The 20,101-nt window shown below is 45.2% G+C and overlaps 1 protein-coding gene across 1 annotated transcript in view; it reads right to left on the bottom strand.

The window, feature by feature from the left end:
- The window catches only part of EFR3B (EFR3 homolog B), a 117,269-nt gene that overhangs the window by 72,351 nt on the left and 24,817 nt on the right, over positions 1 to 20,101 (bottom strand). Inside the window, exons 2-3 of the mRNA XM_083360863.1 lie at positions 6,372 to 6,448; positions 2,925 to 3,052 (exon numbers count right to left, since the gene is read on the bottom strand). Of these exons, the coding sequence (XP_083216989.1) occupies positions 2,925 to 3,052; positions 6,372 to 6,448 (205 nt within the window). The remainder of the gene's footprint in view (positions 1 to 2,924; positions 3,053 to 6,371; positions 6,449 to 20,101) is intronic.

The following is a 20,101-nucleotide window of genomic DNA, read 5'->3' as shown; positions in this document are numbered from 1 at the left end:
GTGTCCTAAGATCACCTAGCTGGCTTTTGTGCCTAAGGTGAGACTAGAACTAACAGTCTCCCAATAGCTTTCTTCTCTGAGATGAAAATACTGAAGACATATGACAGTATTCTTAAACTACATGAAAGAAGATAAACCTCTATTCCTTTTCCCACTCCATGCATGGATTTGGGAATTCTTGAAGTTATCTATACATCTTAAAGTTGCTGAGATTGAGAAACACTGAATTAAAATATAGGAAGGGAGATAATGTTAGGCAAACTTGATAACAGTACAGTATTTGAACACTCAAACTAATTACTCAGATTAGTGAGAGGTGTTGAAACAGTGCACTGAGCATGGTGTCTAAGCAATCCTCCCAAATTTATGATTCTATTTTTCATTCCAAAAGTTACTGACTGTGTCATATTGTCATTATCATAGTTCTGCTTCTTTCAGGACTTTTTTAAAAAGCAGATAAGGCTAAAAAGAAACAAATATTTGAACAAATATTTAATGAAGTTTACCACATGACCCCAAAGTTGAGGGTGATCTTACAGTTGCAACAGAGATCATTCATATTTACAGTCAGCATTATCCCTTTATTTTTGTCTCTAACCACAATAATTCACATTTGGAGGCCAATAAGATGGTTATGATTGGATTTGTGCATACTTTCTGTTTGTTTTTAACAGTGTGAAATTAAATCTTAAACCAAAATATTTATCATTGCATGTTTTTCTTTACCATTTACATTGTGTTATTTGTACTACTACAACAAAACTCAGCACAAACTTGCTGGTCAAGGATGCTTTTCAATAAATAATCCCTGAATATTACAAGACTAAAGTCAAACAAATTTCCAGGCCAATGAAATCTTGTTATTTTAGTTACTCATAATCCCATTCATATATTTCTTTTGCAGTTGTTCATTATTATTGTCCCATTTTGCATAGAACACATGGGTTCACAGTTGAACTTGAAGCCATTCCATTAGTGTCTATTTTATAAATTTTAGTACTGTATTTTCCGGCGTATAAGGCGACTGGGCGTATAAGACGACCCCCTACATTTCCTGTTAAATTATAGGGTTTGGGCTATACTCGCCGTATAAGACTACCCCTCTTCCAACGCACACCAAATAAAAATTAAAAAACATCAGATTTGATTTTAATATGGTAATTTTAATTCAAATGCTTATGACATGCAGGTACTTAGTAGGAAAACTGTCACTTATAAACATAAGGCTGTTTGTCATCAAACATGTAAACATAAAACAGTGCAAGTGGATTAAACTTAATAATAATAATAATAATAATAATAATAATAATAATAATAATAATAATAATAATAATAAGAAGAAGAAGAAGAAGAAGTTGGAAGGGACCTTGGAGGTCATCTAGTCCAACCCCCTGCTAAGGCAGGAAACCCTATACCACTTCAGACAAATGGCTGTCCAGTCTCTTCTTAAAAACTTCCAGTGTTGGAGTATTCACCACTTCTGGAGGCAGGTTGTTCCACTGGTTAATTGTTCTAACTGTCAGGAAGTTTCTCCTTAGTTCTAGGTTGCTTCTCTCCTTGACTAGTTTCCATCCATTGCTTCTTGTCCTGCTTTCAGGTGCTTTGGAGAATAGCTTGGCTCCCTCTTCTTTGTGGCAGCCCCTGAGATATTGGATCACTGCTATCGTGTCACCCCTCACCCTTCTCTTCATTAAACTACACGTACCCAATTCCAGCAACCCTTTTCCTATTTTCCTAATTCACTTTTTCACTTTTCCTAATTCACTCTAAAGCTTTCCCTGCGGAGAGCCTTAAGTAACCCCAGCTGCCTGCAATTAGTGCAGGTTCTCATCCCACCAGGCTCAAGGTTGAGTCAGCCTTCCATCATTCCGAGGTAGGTAAAATGAGGACTCAGATTGTTGGGAGCAATAAGCTGACTTTGTAATAATGCTGCTTGTGGTGTGTGTGTGAAAGCTCTAATAGGCAGGCATATACATAGAATGAAGGCTATTGCTAAGCACATTGATTTGTACTTTAAATTGTAAGCCGCCCTGAGTCTTCGGAGAAGGGTGGGATATAAATGGGATTTTAAAAAAAGACCAAATGGGAGATCCACTCCAGGTTTTCCAGCCAGCCCACCCAGTTCCTGAGTCAAATGTGTCCTTAGAGCTAAGCTGCTGCTCTGCTACGCATTCCCCACCTGCCTTTCAAATTGCTCTTGCATTCCCCACCTGCCTACAGCTGCTCTTCAACTTTAGAAGGAAAGACGCCCAGACCCCAGCCTGTAAAAAATCACAGACTGCAGCTTCTACTCCAATTGGTCCCGCTTTCCCTGCGCAGACTAAATGGAAGATCCACTCCAGGTTTTCCAGCCAGCCCTGTCCCTAAAATTTCAGCACCCGGTGTATAAGACGACCCCTGACTTTTGAGAAGATTTTCATGGGTTAAAAAGTAGTCTTATACGCCAGAATCTACGGTACACACATTTTTACTTGTATGGCTGCCATTTGTATTATCACTGGTAAACCAGTTTTCAGACACTGTTCTAGTCTCAAAAACAGCTGGTTGCTGGAACGCTTGGGAAAATGAGGATGAGCATGAATGTGTGGAGGCTGCGGTAGATTATTTGGCAAACTCTGGGTGGGACGGGACGATTGTGAATTTTTATCTATAGACTTTAAATGTTGTATGCTGCCCAGAGTCACTGTATAGGAGTTGGGCGACTATATAAATTTGTTTAATAACAAACAAACAAACAAACTCCTCAGGCCATGGTCTGAGCATTGCTGCCCTAGAGAGTTAGATGAGATGGCACAAACTGGATCTATATATCCGAAACCAGAAATTTGTATTTTAATAAGCAGAAATGATTCATAATGACAAAGAATGGAGCTAAAAAAGAGCCATTTTTAAAGGTATTTCTGAAAATACACAGCATCCCTTACCCATATCGGTGCCTGCCCACATCTCTGATCAGTTTCTCTGACAAATAAGCTCCAATGCGATCCAGCTTCTCTGGAGCAGAGAGGGCATAGAAAGTCAGCTTCTCCATGTTGGTTTTTACCAGCCCATCCTGAAAGAAACATTTTCATTATTGAACATATTAACCCCCCCCCCAAAGTCACGTTTCATGTAGGAACATAATGCAATGTGTACAATATTCTCGCATGCAATTTATCCCCCATTTACCCTCAAAACACATCAGTTTAACAGAAGGAAAGACCAAAAGTCAACCAGCAAGTACTCTATGGCTGAGTATGGACTTGGGTTTGAATTTGAGACTCTCATGGCCAACCCTTCTAACTTCATCATTCTGACTTGCATATTCTTGACTCAGAATTCCTAATTACTATTGTACACCTATCTTTTCACAAAAGGTAAAAGCGGTCTATCCTGATAGAAACTATACTATGGAGGACTGAGGAAAAGCAGGTAAAAATGGATAAAAAAATGATGCAAAGATGCCAAGATGTTTTGAAAGATTCAAGACTTTGGAATCAGATGGATTACACATACCCTTTTTTGAAAAGTTTAGATAGGACAGACAAAGAGAATGGTGTTTATGTAATGTATTTAGACCAGTTTCTCAGCCTAGGCAACATTTAAGATGTGTAGACTATCACAGCTTAAAAGTTCTTGAGAATCACTGAATAAGACTTTAGTATGGCATTTCATAAATTCTTTTCTTCACAAATAGAACAATGTGAAATAGATGGATTTACAATTGGTTGAACAACTGTAGCCAATGCAGTCTGGATTTATGTCTGGATGGGGACAGAAATGTAATGAGGTACTCTGGGGTTCTTTCTTAGCATTCTTCAGCATTTTCTTTAAAATGATTTGAAAAGGGATAGAGGGGAACTTACCAAATCTTCAGGTTATGAAGTTATGAAGATCAGCTAATACTTCAGAAGACAAGATTCAAAAGGATCTCTATGAACCTGAGCAGTTGGGGCCTATCCAATAATATGAAGTTCAGTATTGCAAAATGTAAGGTTTTGCACTTGGGAAGGAAAAAACAGATGTATGGGTGTAAGCTAAGTGGTACCTGGTTTGAAAGTAGAACTTATGAGGAAGGTCAGCCATTGTAATAGACCACAAATTAAGCATGAGACAGAAGTGTGCTGTAGCTGCCAAAACAAAAAATGCAAACTTGGTCTGTATCAACAGAAATATAATATCGAGATCATAGCAAGTAATAGATTTACTCTGTTCTCCATTGGTTAGACCATCTCTGGGATATTAAGTTCTATTCACCAAAATACAGGAAATATACTGAAGAACTGGAAATAGGAAGGAGAAGACTGCTAAAGGTGGTGAAGAGCTTGGAGGGTAAACATTTTGAAGCAACTTGATTTACTGAATGTCTATTTCAGACATGTCAAACACAAGGCCCGGGGGCCGGATCCGGCCCGTGAAGTGGTTTCATGTGGCCCGCAAAGCCATACTGGAAACAGTGAGGGAACGGCCCCCATTGCCTTGGCCCTGGCCCAGAGACCCTCCTTCTGCCAGAGACGCTCAGATCTGTCCCACTCCTGCCCAGGCCCCCATAGGCACCCTTGATGCGAATGATGTAGAGCTGGCCACGCCCACCCAGTAGGCCATATGCACTTTAGCCATGCCCACCCAGTAGGCCACGCCCACCCAGGCCACGCCCACCCGCCCCCCTGAGGGCAACCGCAATGCTGATGCGGCCCTCAGTGAAATTGAGTTTGACACTCCTGGTCTATTTCAACCATCAGAAAGGTATGTAAAGATATTTAAAGCTCCAAAATCTATACTTCACCAGATTCCATACCTCCTATGCACCACACCATAGCACCATTAGACTGCATTGCAAATATGATCCACACGATAAGAGAGCAAAAACGTTGTTCTGGTTTCCTATCATGCTCATGGAGCAACCAGAGTTTGGAAAGCATATGTAAACCAACCGCTGGTTTTGGAGAACCTGTATATCCCTGCCTAACTGAGGTCAATGAATGGCTTCCATGTGGACCCTTAGTGGACACATGACCACCAATGAATGACACGGCCAGCTGAATAAAGAGATAAAGACATTGCTTCTAGATGACCACAGCTTCTTCAAAGCAAAAGGAAATGGGTTACAAGATCACGTGGATGTATAACTACTACCGCTGTCCTCATGTACACTCATATATCCTTCAAACTTTAAAAGAACAGCTTCTCTCTCTTTTTTGTTTTTTTTTTAAAAAGGGATTTGGCAGCTCTCTCAGATCTCTTCTTCATGTATTTTCTGCATTTTAATTCAGAACCAAGGATGGAATATGAAAGTAGATAGAGAAAATATGTTTCTTTTGTTGTTTCCTTCTGCTAGTTTTAAGTTTCTAAGTTTTGTGTGTGTGTGTGTGTGTATGTGTGTGCGCATATATATGTTTGTATGTATATAGAAATTTGCATGATCACATGAGATCTCTTAACTTAGAATCAGGTTAACTTTGATTCAATGAGCACGTCCGCTTCTTGGATACTAGATGGGGAGACAATATAAAGCAGCCACCATTTTGAGCAATGTTTCTGTACACATGAAATCATGTAGGCCCATTTGCTTTGGGGCTTTTGCTCGAAAAACTGCAGAGGGTAAGTAAGGAAAGACGTAACAGAGATACATGGGGCGTATGTATATACACATAACATATATAATTCATATGAAAAATATAGACAGAAAAAAGTTTCCTTCCCTCTAGTGTGTTACAACTCACAATCATCTGCTGAAACTAAAATGCGGGGAGACTTAAGGTGAATAACAGGAAGAATTACTCATTTATACAAATGTACACAAAATATACATAGTACATAATGTACACTGTCATTAGATGGACAGCTATATAAATCATTTAAATAAAATAGGATAAATAAAAATAATTGCAGAATTATCTGCTCTCTGATTTGGTAGTGGCCACTTATATAAATTGTTTTAAAAATTGGACTGGATAAATTGGTGGAGCCTGGGGGGTTGGTAAGAGAAAAAGAGGATTGATTACATGGAAGTAAGATCCAGCGGCTTTAGTTTATTTGGACACGAAGAAAAGCTTTGATATGGTTTCCTGGAAGTTTTGAAAGACTGAGAAAACCAGAATACATTTCTTTTTTTAAAAAATTATGAATTGATCATTGCTGTTTGTCAGTTTTGAGATTGGGTGGATCCTTAACATTGTTGCACGTATTTGCATTTTTCTTTTCTTGAATGGGTTAGCATAATGAAGTAAAATGCCCAGCAAAAGACTTATTGAGATGGGCAATCATATAGATTGTATAAATAAATAACTTTTAAAAAACCAAACAGGGGGATAAGCAATGAGGCCATGACTGCCTATAAACCACTAGAACTGATTTTTGTGCAGAAAGTCTTTTAGTTAAGGTTCACTTACCTCTGGATCCTCTGGGAAGATATTGTCAACAAGTCTCTTGTAACGGGGACGCAATGCTCCACAACAGCCACACACACCTGAAACAGAAAGAAAATTAAATCTCCGCACAACAAAGGAGTAGCAGAAATGAGACCTAGATTAGTTTTCAATTAATTATGCCAATCATTCCCCTTGCAACTATAAATAAAACTACAGAATCCTAGAATTAGTTGAGACCACTTTTTGTCTCACATTTTTATTAGTTTATCAAAATATAAAATACAAAGAGAAATTCAAAAAAGTAATAAAAAGCTAGGGGAAGGGGGAGGGGAAAACATGGTGTAAAGGGGGAAAAGGAGCGAAAAAGGCACTGACTTCTCCAAGTCACTTTAGTACAGTAGAAGATAACATTATAACCTCAACTTTTTACTTTTACACAGTGGTATATACAGTATATATTTTTATAATGTGTGTGTGTATATATATATATATATATATATATATATATATATATATATATATATATATATATATATATGTATGTATGTATGTATAAATAAAGGGACGTGGTGGCTCAGTGGTTTAGGACGCTGAGCCTGTAGGTCAGCAGTTTGGCGGGTCGAATCCCGAGTGCTGCATAACAGAGTGAGCGCCTTTCACTTGTCCCAGCTTCTGCCAACCTAGCAGTTCGAAAGCATGTAAAAATGCAAGTAGAAAAATAGGGACCACTACGGTGGGAAGGGAACAGCGTTCCGTGCACCTTTGGCGTCTAGTCATGCCGGCCACATGACCACGGAGACGTCCTCGGACAAGCGCTGGCTCTTCGGCTTTGAAACGGAGATGAGCACTGGCCCCTAGAGTTGGAAATGACTAGCACGCATGTGCGGGGGAACCTTTACCTTTACCTATATACAGTATATATTTCTATAACAACTATACATTTCTATAACAACGAACCTATCTAATTAGCAAAAACAAAATCAAAGTTTCATATTTTTTTTCATTGCAAGCTCAAACTCTGGAAGCAATGTCCAAATCGAAACAAAATTAAATATATCCTCTTCTTTGGATAAAAGAATCAATTTGACCATTTCTGCTTCTCTTTGCTGTGGGAAATAATATATGCTTCTGTTTACTTATTAATCTTTACCTTTACTTTATATTAAAAGATTTCCCTATATTATTTCAGTTTTTTTTTTAGTAGGGACCATTTTGACCCTGAAACTGTGCCCTCCTTCATTACTGAGATGCAGATTAAAGCAAATTTAAATAGAAGAGAATATATGCCGCTCTGGGTTGAAGTGTGGACTCCTTGGTGCTTTCTGAGCCTGGTTGTTTGTTTGCAGATATTTTATAACCTAACTAGGTAATATCATCTGTATGAGGTGAGCATGAGATTTGCTCCTTTTAATACAGAAGCCAGTTTTGGTGGTTTTCTCCTTGGTAGTTCCTTGATTAGGAATATTGGATTAGGAATACCTTTGATTAGAGCAGCATGGCTGGCTCAGGAATTCTGGGAGTTGAAGTCCACGAGTCATAAAAGAGCCAAGGTTGCCTACCCGTGGATTAGAGTATTGGTTTCTGTTTGATTATTTGGTGTTAATCCTTGCATATTGTCTGGGTATGGTCTATTAGATAGAATGTATTTTCCTCTATTTTCTTTTTAGCTAGTTTATTATCTCTTTTAAATAGTGCATAAATATGGTTATTTCTATGTGTCTATTGATGGCCGCTTTGTCTGAATATCAGGCTTTCAGGAATTTATTTATTTTATTTTTATTTTATTAGACTTATATACCGCCCTTCTCCCCCAGGACTCAGGGCGGTTCACAAGGTTTTTTTAAAAAACAATACAAGAAGTTACAAAAATTAAAAACAATTAAAATGATTACACTAACCTTGAACTAAAACCCCCAATTATAACTAAAATACAATTAAAACCCCAGTTAATACTCTGTCATTCCCTAGTATTTTGGGATTTGACTCAGAATTTCCCAATTACAGCTATGGCTGAATTGATTCATGTTGTGAGCTTAAGAAGTTTTCATTGTGTCTTATGACTGCTAGTTGGCATCCATGCATGTATTATACTTATATTCTGCCACTCTGTCCCACATAGTGGCTGTTATAGTTTTTGCAATGTTTGTTGTAGATGATTCCCATTTTTTCCTCTTCTTCGCTACTTGTCCTTTGGTTTACTTAAGATGTTTTGGAGATGTTTGTGTGTTACAGTGATGCTGTGTAACTGTAATTGTATTGTATGTAATAGAGTAATATTTTTGTGTCAGAAGCATCAAAGTTCTTCTGTGGTGAAAGGATTTGCTGGTGACATCACTGTTGCCCAGGGGACGCCCAGTTGGGGGTTCCTTTCGCGTCCCCCTGAAGTTGCTCACCACAGTGGTACCCATTTATCTATTTGTGGCTGCCCACATTCAAACCACAGCAGCAATGAGTTTTGAATGGGAGGCTGCTGATCGTCAGCCCAGACTCCTAACCTTGCAAGCCACCATGCTCCCTTATGTAATAAAAAGACTATTACACAGATAAAGATTTATAATTACATTCAATACTTTTCAGGTTGTTTACTTGAAGGTTTATTTCAGCTAATATATTTTTCAGTCTGCCTTATATTCTTGTTGATGAAATCTCTCTCACAATCCATTACAGCAGCCTTTCCAACCTGATTATCATGTATTGGTTGGACTATACCAGGGGTAGGCAACCTTCATGCTGGCTCAGGAATTCTGGGAGTTGAAGTCCACGAGTCATAAAAGAGCCAAGGTTGCCTACCCCTGGACTATACCTGCAAAAATCCCCAAGTAGCAGATACCAAGCTAGAAATGCTATGCTTACACATTCTTCTCTGAAAATGCCAATTAAATGATAAGGAGCTATGCAAGAAAATTATTGAGAGTTGATGACTTAGTTTTTAGCAGCGTAATCTACATAGACTTTTGATAGGTCAGTATTGGAAGAAAGAGGAACTGCCGACCATAGAAGAGTGGACTTTAAAGGTTTCCGACCTGGCAGAGATGGCGAAGATTTCGGCCTATTTGAAAGATCACTCGCAAGAACGCTATATTATGGAATGGAGAAAATGGATTGAGTTTATCCAGAACAAGTATAGGGTTAAGAAGTTTCATGTAGCATGTGAATAAGTCTTCTTTCTTTTTATTCTTTTTTATTTTAGTTTCTTTATATATATTTAATATTACTAAGGCTTGTTTTATCCTATATAAGCTAGAGAGTGATGGATTTTAGAGTTTATAGTTGTTAGTATATGATTGTTTATGATTGCTTTTTATATATATACCGTATATACTTGAGTATAAGCCGACTCGAGTATAAGCCGAGACCCCCAATTTCACCCCCAAAAACTGGAAAAAGTTATTGACTCGAGTATAAGCCGATCCGCCGTTCTGCAAGCCTCTGCCGCCAGCAGAGGCTCGATCCGCCATTTTGCAAGCCTGAATACACAGGAATACCCTGTGTGGCCGCGGCTCGTCGGCAGGTCTCCGTTCCTCCTGCCGACCTTTGGGGAGGTTTGGGCGCCTCCCCAAACCTCCCCAAACCTCGGCAGGTCTCCGTTCCTCCGCGCAGACCTGCCGACCTTTGGGGACGTTTGGGCGCCTCCCCAAACCTCCCCAAACCTCGGCAGGTCTCCGTTCCTCCTGCCGACCTTTGGGGAGGTTTGGGCGCCTCCCCAAACCTCGGCAGGTCTCCGTTCCTCCTGCCGACCTTTGGGGAGGTTTGGGCGCCTCCCCAAACCTCCCCAAACCTCGGCAGGTCTCCGTTCCTCCTGCCGACCTTTGGGGAGGTTTGGGCGCCTCCCCAAACCTCGGCAGGTCTCCGTTCCTCCGCGCAGACCTGCCGACCTTTGGGGAGGTTTGGGCGCCTCCCCAAACCTCCCCAAACCTCGGCAGGTCTCCGTTCCTCCTGCCGACCTTTGGGGAGGTTTGGGCGCCTCCCCAAACCTCCCCAAACCTCGGCAGGTCTCCGTTCCTCCTGCCGACCTTTGGGGAGGTTTGGGCGCCTCCCCAAACCTCGGCAGGTCTCCGTTCCTCCTGCCGACCTTTGGGGAGGTTTGGGCGCCTCCCCAAACCTCCCCAAACCTCGGCAGGTCTCCGTTCCTCCTGCCGACCTTTGGGGAGGTTTGGGCGCCTCCCCAAACCTCGGCAGGTCTCCGTTCCTCCTGCCGACCTTTGGGGAGGTTTGGGCGCCTCCCCAAACCTCCCCAAACCTCGGCAGGTCTCCGTTCCTCCTGCCGACCTTTGGGGAGGTTTGGGCGCCTCCCCAAACCTCGGCAGGTCTCCGTTCCTCCTGCCGACCTTTGGGGAGGTTTGGGCGCCTCCCCAAACCTCCCCAAACCTCGGCAGGTCTCCGTTCCTCCTGCCGACCTTTGGGGAGGTTTGGGCGCCTCCCCAAACCTCGGCAGGTCTCCGTTCCTCCGCGCAGACCTGCCGACCTTTGGGGAGGTTTGGGCGCCTCCCCAAACCTCCCCAAACCTCGGCAGGTCTCCATTCCTCCTGCCGACCTTTGGGGAGGTTTGGGCGCCTCCCCAAACCTCCCCAAACCTCGGCAGGTCTCCGTTCCTCCTGCCGACCTTTGGGGAGGTTTGGGCGCCTCCCCAAACCTCGGCAGGTCTCCGTTCCTCCGCGCAGACCTGCCGACCTTTGGGGAGGTTTGGGCGCCTCCCCAAACCTCCCCAAACCTCTGCAGGTCTCCGTTCCTCCTGCCGACCTTTGGGGAGGTTTGGGCGCCTCCCCAAACGTCCCCAAACCTCGGCAGGTCTCCGTTCCTCCTGCCGACCTTTGGGGAGGTTTGGGCGCCTCCCCAAACCTCGGCAGGTCTCCGTTCCTCCTGCCGACCTTTGGGGAGGTTTGGGCGCCTCCCCAAACCTCCCCAAACCTCGGCAGGTCTCCGTTCCTCCTGCCGACCTTTGGGGAGGTTTGGGCGCCTCCCCAAACCTCGGCAGGTCTCCGTTCCTCCGCGCAGACCTGCCGACCTTTGGGGAGGTTTGGGCGCCTCCCCAAACGTCCCCAAACCTCGGCAGGTCTCCGTTCCTGTTTGGGGAGGTTTGGGCGCCTCCCCAAACCTCCCCAAACCTCCCCAAACCTCGGCAGGTCTCCGTTCCTCCTGCCGACCTTTGGGGAGGTTTGGGCGCCTCCCCAAACCTCGGCAGGTCTCCGTTCCTCCGCGCAGACCTGCCGACCTTTGGGGAGGTTTGGGCGCCTCCCCAAACCTCCCCAAACCTCGGCAGGTCTCCATTCCTGTTTGGGGAGGTTTGGGCGCCTCCCCAAACCTCCCCAAACCTCGGCAGGTCTCCGTTCCTCCGCGCAGACCTGCCGAGGTTTGGGGAGGTTTGGGGAGGCGCCCAAACCTCCCCAAAGGTCGGCAGGAAGAACGGAGACCTGCCGAGGTTTGGGGAGGTTTGGGGAGGCGCCCAAACCTCCCCAAAGGTCGGCAGGTCTGCGCGGAGGAACGGAGACCTGCCGAGGTTTGGGGAGGTTTGGGGAGGCGCCCAAACCTCCCCAAACAGGAACGGAGACCTGCCGAGGTTTGGGGACGTTTGGGGAGGCGCCCAAACCTCCCCAAAGGTCGGCAGGTCTGCGCGGAGGAACGGAGACCTGCCGAGGTTTGGGGAGGCGCCCAAACCTCCCCAAACAGAAACGGAGACCTGCCGAGGTTTGGGGACGTTTGGGGAGGCGCCCAAACCTCCCCAAACAGGAACGGAGACCTGCCGAGGTTTGGGGACGTTTGGGGAGGCGCCCAAACCTCCCCAAAGGTCGGCAGGTCTGCGCGGAGGAACGGAGACCTGCCGAGGTTTGGGGACGTTTGGGGAGGCGCCCAAACCTCCCCAAACAGGAACGGAGACCTGCCGAGGTTTGGGGACGTTTGGGGAGGCGCCCAAACCTCCCCAAAGGTCGGCAGGTCTGCGCGGAGGAACGGAGACCTGCCGAGGTTTGGGGAGGTTTGGGGAGGCGCCCAAACCTCCCCAAACAGGAACGGAGACCTGCCGAGGTTTGGGGACGTTTGGGGAGGCGCCCAAACCTCCCCAAAGGTCGGCAGGTCTGCGCGGAGGAACGGAGACCTGCCGAGGTTTGGGGACGTTTGGGGAGGCGCCCAAACCTCCCCAAACAGGAACGGAGACCTGCCGAGGTTTGGGGACGTTTGGGGAGGCGCCCAAACCTCCCCAAAGGTCGGCAGGTCTGCGCGGAGGAACGGAGACCTGCCGAGGTTTGGGGAGCTTTGGGGAGGCGCCCAAACCTCCCCAAACAGGAACGGAGACCTGCCGAGGTTTGGGGAGGTTTGGGGAGGCGCCCAAACCTCCCCAAAGGTCGGCAGGTCTGCGCGGAGGAACGGAGACCTGCCGAGGTTTGGGGAGGCGCCCAAAGCTCCCCAAACAGGAACGGAGACCTGCCGAGGTTTGGGGACGTTTGGGGAGGCGCCCAAACCTCCCCAAAGGTCGGCAGGTCTGCGCGGAGGAACGGAGACCTGCCGAGGTTTGGGGACGTTTGGGGAGGCGCCCAAACCTCCCCAAACGTCGGCAGGTCTGCGCGGAGGAACGGAGACCTGCCGAGGTTTGGGGAGGTTTGGGGAGGCGCCCAAACCTCCCCAAACAGGAACGGAGACCTGCCGAGGTTTGGGGACGTTTGGGGAGGCGCCCAAACCTCCCCAAAGGTCGGCAGGTCTGCGCGGAGGAACGGAGACCTGCCGAGGTTTGGGGAGGTTTGGGGAGGCGCCCAAACCTCCCCAAACAGGAACGGAGACCTGCCGAGGTTTGGGGACGTTTGGGGAGGCGCCCAAACCTCCCCAAAGGTCGGCAGGTCTGCGCGGAGGAACGGAGACCTGCCGAGGTTTGGGGACGTTTGGGGAGGCGCCCAAACCTCCCCAAACGTCGGCAGGTCTGCGCGGAGGAACTGAGACCTGCCGAGGTTTGGGGAGGTTTGGGGAGGCGCCCAAACCTCCCCAAACAGGAACGGAGACCTGCCGAGGTTTGGGGACGTTTGGGGAGGCGCCCAAACCTCCCCAAAGGTCGGCAGGTCTGCGCGGAGGAACGGAGACCTGCCGAGGTTTGGGGAGGTTTGGGGAGGCGCCCAAACCTCCCCAAACACGAACGGAGACCTGCCGAGGTTTGGGGAGGTTTGGGGAGGCGCCCAAACCTCCCCAAACAGGAACGGAGACCTGGGGAGGTTTGGGGAGGCGCCCAAACCTTCCCAAACGTCGGCAGGTCTGCGCGGAGGAACGGAGACCTGCCGAGGTTTGGGGAGGCGCCCAAACCTCCCCAAAGGTCGGCAGGAGGAACGGAGACCTGCCGAGGTTTGGGGAGGTTTGGGGAGGCGCCCAAACCTCCCCAAAGGTCGGCAGGAGGAACGGAGACCTGCCGAGGTTTGGGGAGGTTTGGGGAGGCGCCCAAACCTCCCCAAAGGTCGGCAGGAGGAACGGAGACCTGCCGAGGTTTGGGGAGGTTTGGGGAGGCGCCCAAACCTCCCCAAACGTCGGCAGGTCTGCGCGGAGGAACGGAGACCTGCCGAGGTTTGGGGAGGCGCCCAAACCTCCCCAAACGTCGGCAAGTCTCCGTTCCTCCGCGCCCTGCCTGCCTGCTTCTTTCCGCTGCGGAAAGAAGCAGGCATGCAAGTCGCGGAGTTTGGGGAGGTGCGCGCGCACCTCCCCAAACCTCCCCAAACTTCGGCAGGTCTCGGACGGCGGTGGCTTGGGAGAGGTGCGGGCGATCCCGGAAGCACCAAAGCCTCGGCCGCGCACAAGTCCTCGGTAAGTTTTTTTTGTTGACTGGAGTATAAGCCGAAGTGGAATTTTTCAGCCCAAAAAGTGGGCTGAAAAATTCGGCTTATACTCAAGTATATACGGTACCTTGTATTTAGCTCTGGGAAGTCGGGGGGGAGGGGGGGAGGGGGGAGAGGTAGGGGGGGGAGAAGGGAGGGGGAGGGGTTTTAAAGAAAAATTGTATGTTAAAACTTTTCAATAAAAAAAAAATCTACATATTTATTTAGAAATAAAGGTCCAGTGACTTCAGTGAGAATTACAACCAGAGACCGGCTTTTCCAACAAAGCTGGAACCACTGTGATTATACACGAGCGAACTTGTCACGAGTAGACCACACCCACATTCCACAATTTGACCGTTATTATTACCATATAAGTATATGTACTGACTCCCTTATCATTCAGCCCTTGCTCTGATGATGTCAACAGCTTGTTGATGAAAGCTCAACAACAAAGAAGAATTTTTTCTTATATCCCGGAGTTCATCGTTTTTATTTTTACTGATTTCAAAAACATATATGTATACGTATACGTGTACACACACACACACACACACACACACACACACACACATATATATATATATATGTGTGTGTGTGTGTATGTGTGTGTGTAAATAAAGGGACACGGTGGCTCAGTGGTTTAGGACGCTGAGCTTGTCGATCAGAAGGTCGGCAGTTTGGCAGGTTTAATCCCGAGTGCCGCGTAACAGAGTGAGTGCCTGTTACTCGTCCCAGCTTCTGCCAACCCAGCAGTTCGAAAGCACGTAAAAATGCAAGTAGAAAAATAGGGACCACTACGGTGGGAAGGTAACAGCATTCCGTGCGCCTTTGGCGTCTAGTCATGCCGGCCACATGACCACGGAGACGTCCTCGGACTTTGAAACGGAGATGAGCACCGGCCCCTAGAGTCGGAAATGACTAGCACGCATGTGGGGGGGAACCTTTACCTTTTACACACACACACACACACTCATCTGTACAAAGCAGGGGATGAGATATCAGAAACTTCCAGAATTGATAGATTAATGTGTTCCTTGCTTCAAACAGATAATATAAATGCTGTAAACACTTGCAATCTACAAATGGATAATTCAATATACGTTCCCATTACATTTTTATGAGTCAAGGAGAGTAACAGAAGCTTCACCAGTCAAAAATAGAAAAATAGCTAAGACAAAGTACTAGGAAAAATGCTTCAGGGAGTTGCTTCATAGCCTTTGCCTTGTTAGACTTTCCTTTTTTCTTCATAATTGCAATTACATGCATTTTTTATATAAGGCAGCCCAGAATGCTTCCAGAGTACAGTAATAGCAAACTTGCCATCTTTCTTCTAAAGCAAAGAAAACATCCAGCAGCCCTTCTTCACATCATTAACATTAGCATCCTTTCTGTCTTTGTCCTTAGCCAATGCTGGAACCTGGATGACACTGAGATCTTTGGGCTTTCCCACCCTCAGATATGCTGAGATTTGAAGCTTCACAATTCCTCAGGCAACGTGTTCATTGATCTCCAAGGCTGAAAATGTTGAGAGATGCTGCCTCAACACATCTGGAGGACATAGGATTGGCTAATATTTTCCGAACACTTCTAGAAAGCACCAGGTTGTCAAAGGTAGCATTATAACATAGAGACAAAGAAAGCAGAAATATTCCTATTATGATTGTGGAAAAAAAAGTCGTCCTACATTCCACAAAAGGGCAAACCTTGGAGCAAAGAAGGGACAATCATCAGAAAGTAAGCAAGTCATCAAAGCACCTTTCCTCCATGAATTCAGGCAACTGATGATGGGCAATCTCTTCCAACAAGCATTTAATTTTTAACTGACCTGATTTGAATGATGTCTTTTTAAATTTTACCTCTGATTTTAATTGTATTACTTTTCTCTAAATGGTTCATGTGTTATATTTGCAACTGTCATAGTGAGCTGCCCTGAATATTGTATGGACAGAAAGGCAGAATATGAACTAAAGAAACAATAGCAATAGCACTTAAACTTATATAGCATTTCATGGTACTTTACAGCCCTCTTAGGCAGTTTACAGAGTCAGCATATTGTGCCCAACAATCTGGGTCCTTATTTAATGGAAGGATGAAAGGCTGAATCAACCTTGAGCTGGTCAGAATCGAACTGATGGCAGTTGGCAGAATTAGTCTGCAATACTGCATTCTAACTACTGTGCCGCCACCACTTAAAATCATTTGTTTAGCGACTGTCTGAAATTACAACTGTGATGAAAAATGGATTTATGACCCGGTCCAAAGTTATAGTAGTTGGCACTGTCATCACTCCCAGTGTTTAACTTCTCCAAATCAGGCAATGAGACCAGTTGGATGCCAGCATGGAGAATGGTAGGATCTTGTTCTCTTGATACTTCAGAATCCTCACGTGATTTCAATGAATGGTGCTGCAACTCTCCCCTCCCCATCTCCCCCCAATCCATGCCCTTTTGTTTACCCTGTACAATGACACTCAGTAATGGCAGCACTGGGCCTCCGGCTGAAGTCAAGGAGCCTGGGGTCTTCAACAGTCTCAGACAGCTGCCACTGCTCCCAGGCCTGGACTTCAGCTCCGCTGCTGCTGCTGGCACCTGAGAAATGCCACTTCAATCCCTATACCACAGCCAGCCATGCCAGCACATTTTGCCAAGCCCTGACTCCCCTTGCAGCCCTGAATTCCACAGTAACTGCTATGGGCCACTCACCTTCAGTCATTTTTCTCCTGCAGTATAACTTTGAGTAAATCCAAGCTATTACTTCCTCTCTAACATCAAATGTGAACCAGGAACCCATTATCCTCCAGTGCTATCCTATTCCAGAACTGCAACCTATCTGGAGTGCCCAGAAGTACAAGGTGTTCAGTGCTGAAAGATATGGCCAAGGTGAGGAAGGCTGAAACCCGACCACCACTGAACAAGACCCATCCATCCAAAGCCACATCAACAATATTTTTAGGTGAATTTAACCTCTAGCAAACATTCAGCTCCTGAACATATGGTGGATTCATTTTAAACACCTCTTTAAACTAATTCCCCAACTCTTGCAGCAGCCTAGATTTATGCCAGCTTTGAAAGATGATTTAGCAATTCTCACCCTCCTACTTTTTCCAAAGCACTGACAGCAGCATACTGTAACTATACCAATGCAGAAATAGCCTGCAGAGGGACTCCCTCTTTGTCAGGCAAAATTCAACTGATTTGGAGTAGTTATGCAGGGAAGGCAGCCTAGAAGGGCTGGCAGAGTTTCTTTCTCTCTGGAATGGGGAGGAGGAGAAGCAAAAGGAGGAGAGAATCAGGAGGAGAAGCAACTACAGTAGATAAGAGAATGAGAAAAGCCTTTCTGGCCCCTTGCCAGCAGCCAAAAGCCGCTAGCAATTTGCATTATAAGGCCTAGCTTTTATCTCATTCTTGCCATGTTCAACACAATTTGCAAACATTATCTAATTAATCTACATAATATGGTACTTTCCTCTTGCCTTCCCTCTCTTGCATGAGAAGTTAAGTACACCATTTTTTTATGGTTGCAAGAAAACTGCTACAAATTACCAAACAGACTTAATATGGCCTAAAGAGGTGCTTTTTTTAAAGAAAAGACAAGACACTCTATTGGCAGGTGAGATTCAACTACCATCTAATCCAGCATTCCATTCTAAAGCGGCAAGGCAGAGCTTTCTAGTGTGTTCAGAAAAAGACATGGAAGGAACTACAATTTCTGTTGTTTTCCAATTCAGAAGCTCTAAAGGTAAAGGTTCCCCCGCACATGCGTGCTAGTCGTTTCCAACTCTAGGGGCCGGTGCTCATCTCCGTTTCAAAGCCGAAGAGCCAGCGCTTGTTCGAGGACGTCTCCGTGGTCATGTGGCCGGCATGACTAGATGCCAAAGGCGCATGGAACACTGTTACCTTCCCACCATAGTGGTCCCTATTTTTCTACTTGCATTTTTACATGCTTTCGAACTGCTAGGTTGGCAGAAGCTGGGACGAGTAACAGGCGCTCACTCTGTTACGCGGCACTCGGGATTTGATCCGCCAAACTGCCGACCTTCTGATTGACAAGCTCAGCGTCTTAACCCACCACTATTGCCAACAATATGTAGTTCCTTAGTATAGATTCAGAGAGAAGAATGTCTAATCTACTGGTGAGCTGAAAGTTACTGTACAAAGCTGCCTTCTCTGCAGTCAGAACACTAGCTAGCTGATCAAGTTTAAGAGTGTTGGCAGTAACAGCAGCTTTTCTGGGTTTTCAAACTCAACATCCACCTAGGATTGAATCTGTGAATTTTTGCAGGCAAAGCAGCTGTTCCACCTCTTTGCTAACCTTTTTTTCCCTAACAGGTTGCATTTGTGGAATCACAGTGGCATGTCGAAAAAACATCAGTATGGTTCCCTTTGAGATCAATTGAAATTATTCATAATCTCAAGGAATGTATTTATCATGTAATGGTGTCAGCAATGGCACCTTCTTTTCAAAGTTGGACTTTGTTCTTTCTGCTTCTGGTGGAAGCAAGATGGCTTTTAAAAAGGGAAGGAGAAAGGAACAAATGACTTTCCCAAAGGTGCTTTTCCAAAAGGCAACTGGACTTTCTTGGTTTTTTCCCTCTAAAGTGTTTCCCTTCTCATCCAAGAGGCCTCTTCAGTTCAGAATTGAGGAAGTTCCTTGTATGAGAAGTCAGGGCTTTTTTTCTCATAGAACGCTCAGAACGGAGTTCCGGCACCTTTTTTTGGATGGAACCTTGTAGAGTAGGCAAGGCGGGTTGTATGACATGTGTGAGTTCTGGCACCTTTTTCTTTTACAAAAAAAGCACTGTGAGAAGTGATATGTTTTCAAAGACAACCATGACTTGGATGGTTGAGAATCTCCATAGATAGAAAAAAATATGCCTTGAACCGGTAACTCTCGATCAATCACAAAAAGAAACACAGAAATGCCTATGTGCCTACAAATGGAGATTTTTTTTTTAAGGAGGCATTTTTCTTAGCCCTGGAATTCCCACCCCAAAGACATCAAAACTAGTGGTTATCACTATTACCATCACATTTTACTATGCTAAAGTCTATAAATTAATGATGTTGTTTGAATACAGTAAATGTTTTGCTTGTCTTAGTTACAGCGGTAGCACTGGCCAATCACACTCTCAAGAACTGGGCCACTGGTATGGAAGAAAGCCAGAAGTCACAAATTCAAGAATCACCTTCCAATTTGGTGGAAATGGCAAAGATCTCAGCGTATTTGAAAGACCAATCGCAACAGAGATCTATTGTGGAGTGGAGAAGATGGATTGATTACATCCAGAATAAATACGGGACTAAAAAGTTTCACCTAGCATTTGAATAAGTATTGGATTTATGTGATATATAAATTACTTGTAGTTACTTTAATAAGAGTTAAAGTGTGATAGAATTTAATATTTTATTGTTGTTTGCATATGGTAGATTATGATTGTTTGTATTTTTATACCCTGTATTTAGCTCTGGGAAGTCAGGGAGGGGGGAGGGGGAGGGGAGGGAAGAGTTGGGGAGGTTTGGGGAGAGGGGAGGGGGTTGGGAGGGGTTTTGTCTTTTAAAAAAATGTACTGTAAAACTTTTCAATAAAAAAAAAGAATCACCTATGTAACACAGATAGTCCTCGACTTATGATCACAACTGAGCCCAAAATTTCTGTTGCTGAGACATTTGTTAAATGAGTTTTGCCCCATTTTACGATCTTTCTTGCCACAGTTGTTAAGTGAATCACTACAGTTGTTAACTTAGTAACATGCTAGTTAAGTGAACCTAGCTTCCCCATTGACTTTGCTTGTCAGAAGGTTACAAAAGGTGATCACATGACCCTGGAACACTGCAACTATCATAAATGAGTCAGCTGCCAAGAGTCTGAATTTTGATCGTGTGACCATGGAAATGCCTTGATGGTCATAAGTGTGAAAAATGGTCATAGGTCACTTGTTGCAGTCCCACTGTAACTTTGAATGAT

The sequence above is a fragment of the Vipera ursinii genome, assembly GCF_947247035.1.
Source record: "Vipera ursinii genome assembly, chromosome: 1".
NCBI lineage: Eukaryota > Metazoa > Chordata > Lepidosauria > Squamata > Viperidae > Vipera > Vipera ursinii.
Note: the sequence above shows the minus strand (reverse complement) of the source record. Positions and strands in the feature narration are given on the sequence as shown.